This window comes from Myotis nattereri (genome assembly GCF_964212035.1).
Source record: "Myotis nattereri genome assembly, chromosome: 2".
NCBI classification, from domain to species: domain Eukaryota; kingdom Metazoa; phylum Chordata; class Mammalia; order Chiroptera; family Vespertilionidae; genus Myotis; species Myotis nattereri.
The window spans coordinates 161,421,855-161,427,854 of record NC_138076.1 but is presented as its reverse complement, the minus strand read 5'-3'; the positions used below and the strand labels follow the sequence as shown (position 1 = coordinate 161,427,854).

Below are 6,000 nucleotides of genomic sequence, written 5' to 3'. Positions count from 1 at the left end.
GAGGGCACAGGCCAGGCTGAGGGACCCTCCTCCAAGTGCACAAATTTCATGCACCAGGCCTCTAGTAGTAATATAAGTTATTTTATACTTTTACATCTCTTTTTTTCTCATTCTTTCCTCCATATAAAGCCCATATACTGTGCCCTGAAGAAACATAGGTTTCAACAGGGTGCCAAAAATTTCTGAAGTAATATGAATGTATTACATGGATTGAAGCATTCATAATGTTAAAACCTTCAAGTACTATTGTATTTAATGGGATAAACTGAACAAGAGGTAAAAAACAAACCTTATCTCTTTAACTTGCCCCTAACACTGACATCATTCTTTGGCACAGCCAGAGAAAGAAGTAATGATTTGCAATTTCTGAGCCCATGTTTTTGGTTATTTTCAAACTATCTGCATTGAATTATCTGCTGCCAACTGATCACATATGACTTTCTTAGTTGTTCTCTGAGTGCCGGGGAAACAAGATACCATTTCCCAGCATCCTTTTCCCTGTGTGGTTCAAATGTACAGTTTATCAATGAGAGGACTTTGTGCAAAATTTTAAAATGTGAAAACAGCAGAGGCTGGCTTTTTTATTTATTTTTATTGTTGACACTATTACACATGTCCTCATCCGCCCCCCTTTTGCCCACCTCCACCCAGCCCCTGCCACCCCACCCCTATCACCATGACCACACTGTTGTCTATGGGTTATGCATATATGTTCTTTGGCTTATCCTTTTATCTTCTTTCATCCATTCCTCCTGTCCACTCCCCTTCTGATAGCTGTCAAGCTGTTCCATGTACCCATGCCTCTATTTCTATTGTGTTCATCAATTTATTTTGTTCATTAGGATTCCACATATAAATGAGATCATATGGTACTTGTCTTTTTCTGATTTACATATTTCACTTAGCATAATAATCTCCAGAGCTGTTTTGTAGTCAGACTGGTGAGCAGACAGGAGATCCATAGTGGTTTTATAGCATGTGAGAACTACCTACTTTACTGTTGAGAATGTTGATAGATGCTTCCTCAGAAATTACTGCCATTTCCCAGCATCTTTCCTGAACCAATCTCCAAAGGACTCCAACCTGAGATATATGCTATTGGTTTCCTCAATATTCTATCTGGTGTTCAAACATGATTCCCCTAGCTCAGTGGTCGGCAAACTGCGGCTCATGAGCCACATGCGGCTCTTTGACCCCTTGAGTGTGGCTCTTCCACAAAATACTGACTTCTGCGCATGGGCCACGAAGTTTCAATCGCACTGTACGTGCGCGCCGGCACGTGGTATTTTATGGAAGAGCCACATTCAAGGGGCCAAAGCGCCGCATGTGGCTCGCGAGCCGCAGTTTGCCGACCACTGCCTAGCTCTTCAAAAGCAGGTTGAGTTTTGAGGTCTGTTGCAATGGACACAGACAATAGTGTGGTGTAGGAATGGGGAGGGGGTGGGTACAGAGAGAAAGGGGTCAATTGGGAGGAAAGAGAGGGACATCTGTAACACTTTTAACAGAGTTAAATTTAAATATTTTTCCAAAAAAAAATCATAGGAGTTAATTTGGAACACAGATGGGCTTCTAAAATAAGCAACAAAAGGGTCATGGTATTCCTCCACATGTATCCTTCTTTTTCTCCTCTAGGGACATTCCCGGTCATCCAACTTCCTTAGAGAATGGCAAGTGAAGAGTAGAGTTACCAAGACATGGAGAAGCACTCCCTTTTATCTATTTCCCTTTAGCAGACAGCTTATTTCAAAGGACATTGTGGGATGATAATAGTTTTCAGTGATTGGAATTTCAGAATATGGTTTATCCTGATTTTCACACTGGTCAATCTCAGGGAGAGATTCCTCAGAGAATAAGACCACCAAGGTGTAGGACTAGGGTAGAGAATGCAAGCTATGACTCAAAGACACCAGGGATTCTACTAAATCACATCAGCAAAAAGAAATGAACTAAGGATGCATGCAATAGTATGGGTACACCTCAAAAACATTATGCTTCTTGAATTTGATTAAACTGATAGAAACAAAATGGGTCAGGCATTTTTAATTTGAAAATAGTTTAAAATATATAGAAAGATTCCCAACCCCATATGTAAATAAATTATACCTAAATTTCTTTCATGGATTACTATCATTTGTAGGCCTAATACTGCAATACAATATAAGCAATTTTAATCAAAGCCTGGAGTTCAATTATTTCTACACCAAACAATAACTAATAATGTTGCAAATACAATATGCTCAATCACTGTAACTCTCCTTTTCACATTTTATATCTCTGATTAAAGAACTTTTGGAATTTTTTATTTCCTTAGTCAACCTTCAAGTTTCAGCATAAATAACTTTTTGAAAGGTTACCATGATCCTTAAAATTATTTAATTTTTCTCTCTTTTTCATCACAATAGCAATTATTGCATGTTATAATTATCAAATTTTGAGTTTTCTCTCACAATTTAGCTGAGAAAATACTTAAAAGCAATGCTTAGCAATTAGCACACACATGTTGAAATAATTAACCACGTATATCTTGCAAGGTTTAGTTTTTGAAGGCATTCAGTACATGAAAGTATCATTTATGGGGAGATATATTTCTAGTCAAAGATGGAATTTAATATTCTGAATTGGAGAAGGCAGTTTACCACTAAAGAGTAAAAAGATCTATTCAGAAAGAACAGAGAGAAGTACAGAGACCAGGAAGACTTAGTAAGCCTAATATGATATAAATCATTGAGGGGAGAAATGGCATAGCTATGAATGAATGAACTGAACATTGTTTTCAATTTCCCCATTCATGTTTCGACAACATATTACTTACACCCCAATTTTGTCTCATTGTTTTCAAAATAACAAAATCTTTGAAGCGTATCCTTGAGAGATTCTTTCACCTGCTGGTTCCTCAGAGTGTAAATGAAGGGGTTTAGTAAGGGAGCAACAGAGGTATTGAGCACAGCTACGCCTTTAGTTAAAGACACCCGTTCCTTTGCTGAAGGTTTCATGTATGTAAAGATGCAACTCCCATAAGTAATAGAGACAACGACCATGTGTGAGGAACAGGTGGAAAAGGCCTTTTTTCGCTGTTGAACAGAAGGGAATTGTAGAATGGTTTTGATGATGTACACGTAGGAGAGGACCACTAACAGCAAAGTGATGACAAGTGTCACCACAGCCAAGACAAAGGCCATCAACTCTAGGAAATGCGTATCTGTACAAGAGAGCTGCAGTAAGGGAGAAGTGTCACAGAGGAAGTGATCAATCGTTTTGGAGGCACAGAAATCCAGCTTGAGTCCCAAGACCAAAGGGGGAAATATGATTAGGAATCCAGATATCCAAGAGCTGAGTACAAGCTGACAGCACACTTTGCTGTTCATAATGATGGGGTAGTGCAGCGGTTTGCAGATGGCAACATAGCGGTCATAGGACATGGCAGCCAGAAGGAAAAATTCTGTAACTCCTAATGAAATGAAAAAGAACAATTGAGTTACACAACCACTGTAGGAAATTGTTTTGTCCCCAGTCAGAATGCTTATTAAGAATCGTGGAATGCAGACGGTTGTGAATGAAATCTCTAAGAAGGAGAAATTTCGGAGGAAGAAATACATTGGAGTCTTGAGACGGGGATCCAGCATGGTGAGGAGGATGATAATTAAGTTCCCCGTCAGGCTCAAGATGTAGTTGAAAAATAGAAACAGGAAAATCACAATTTGCAACAGAGGGTCACCTGTCAGTCCAAGCAAAATGAACTCTATTTCTGTTGAGTTGTTCATTTCTTTTTTGTTTTCCTATCAAAGCTAGAAAAAAAATTTAAAGCACAAGTGAGAAAATAGGTTTCTTTATTCTCAACCATAGAATGTTTCACATTCAGAAACTTGTCAATGTGTAAATATTTTCACAAATCTACTTTGAATTCATCAAAATGAATATGTCCTCTAAAGTCAGTCATATTTATAAAAATGCTGAGTATTTTCCTTTAACAAGATTGAAATAAGTCTTACTGTGGTTTATCAGTCATTAAAACTTTATCCCCACAACTTAACATTGATCTATATCATCTTCCAAAGACTTTACCCTAATAGACTATTTAAATAGTTTAGATATTCTATTTTCTGAAATTAGCAAATATTTTAAGTAATTTTATTCCTTTTACTCATCACTAAGTTCCATTTTATATGTCCTTTCTTTTATTTTTTGTAGCATTTCCTTTACATTTTTTTCAACTCCATCTGCTTGCCTATTCATACATTTTATCAGTGGCCTTTAGATTCAACACTTAGAAAATTCCCAGTAAATCAGTAACAATTATTCAAATCTGGATGACTTGGGAAATAAACAAACAGAAAAACTGAAATAAGTCTTCTTATATTTTAATCTATTTTTACTTTATTCAATTATAATAGTTTTATATTACCTTCTTTATGGTTGTGCAGATTACATTAAGAAGCTGTAGCTTTGCTTGCATATAAAATGATCTTAAGCACAGTCACAGTTCTTGTCACTGACTAGTGTTATAACCATATCCCATAGTTACTGATTACAATTTGTTTTCTGTTAATTATATTATTTGTAGTAGAGCAAGACTCTTTGTCTTAGCCAGTTTTCAGAATTGCCAGATGATATTCAAAAGTCTTTCTTCTTCCCCCATTTTTTAAAATTTTAAACTATAATAGAAAAAAATCAAATGTCACATAAGTACTTTTATTTCTTATCAACTAAGTTTATTCAAATATATTCCTCTACTTTTCTAGATAACCTGATATTATTTTATTCATACATATTCTTTTTAAAGTTACTAAATCCCTAGAATCTTTGTGTTAAACATATCTGAATTCTTACCACCAGTTTTAATCTGTTTATTGTTTGTGAATAATGTTAGTCCTTGCATTTCCACATAATATTTCCATTTGATTGTTCCTTAAGTTTTTCTATTAATCACTTTTTTCATTAAAATATAAGTCTACATTTCTTATTCATTGTCTGTGGAATTTTATGACATGGTAGGCAAACTATAAGTAGTAAAGACATTATTTCATCATTTTCTAGTTTAAATAATCTTCTGAGTTTTGTTAAACACACCAATTGTTTTTAAATTTGAACTAGGTGTAAATATTTTGCTAGATTTCCTCAAAAAGTGAAAAATAGCTCCTTCTAATTTATCTAATGCAGTTAAAGTTATAGGGTTAGATAAATAAAATGAATTAGTCATTTATCTATGAAAATACATGCTACATATATGTGTGTGTGTGTGTGTGTGTGTGTGTGTTCATAGCAAAATTTTATAGAAGTTTTTATTTCTTCATCAAAAAGAATGGATCAATAAGACAATTTAAAGACAAGTTCAATTATCTTATACTTCCAAAATATTTTCCTAAGTTCTGATTTAAAAAAAGACATATTAAAATTTGACTTACCTTACACACAGCACATTGGGATTTCCTTTTTTGTTATGATATATAGTAGAATACATAAACTAACTAAATTAAGAGTGATGATAATCATTTCAGGACTTCATTCAATTATTAAAAGGATATTTTACAAAAATCAATGTTTTCTTCAGAAGGATTCAAATAAAAAGTGAAATGTGTTTTCTTTCTTTTTCAAAATATTTTCCATTATTCACTTAAGTTCACACTCACAACATATCTCATTATTCAGATACTAAAGAACATGGATGTATCTCTACCATCCCTTCCAGTTTGGTTAAATTTTCACTAAGTTCTTCTTAGTCTTTAACTGGAAGTGTTATGTCACAGGTGATTAAAATCTAAGAAGAAATATGTTTAAGTACAGAAATTTAACATATCCCATGATTCAAACTAAATTTTATCTTTTGGCTCAATAAGGACCCAAGGGAACCAATAGCAAACAATATTCCCCTAAAGACATATTCAGAAAGTACAATTTATGTGCCAATAAAGGAAATTCCATTCAGCTGATCCTTTTTTTAATCTAGTAAATATGAAATAAAAATATGAATTGTTTCATAGTCTAAAGACAATATAGGAAAAC

At 34.4% G+C, this 6,000-nt stretch overlaps 1 protein-coding gene across 1 annotated transcript; it reads right to left on the bottom strand.

Moving 5' to 3' along the window:
- Window positions 1-2,804: 2,804 nt before the first annotated feature.
- On the bottom strand, window positions 2,805-3,761 carry LOC308513067 (olfactory receptor 6C6-like; the record flags this gene model as incomplete). The annotated part of the gene is made up of 1 exon (XM_081082865.1): window positions 2,805-3,761. The coding sequence occupies one exon, from the start codon at window positions 3,759-3,761 to the stop codon at window positions 2,805-2,807; it is 957 nt and encodes a 318-aa protein (XP_080938991.1).
- Between the last annotated feature and the right edge of the window lie 2,239 nt (window positions 3,762-6,000).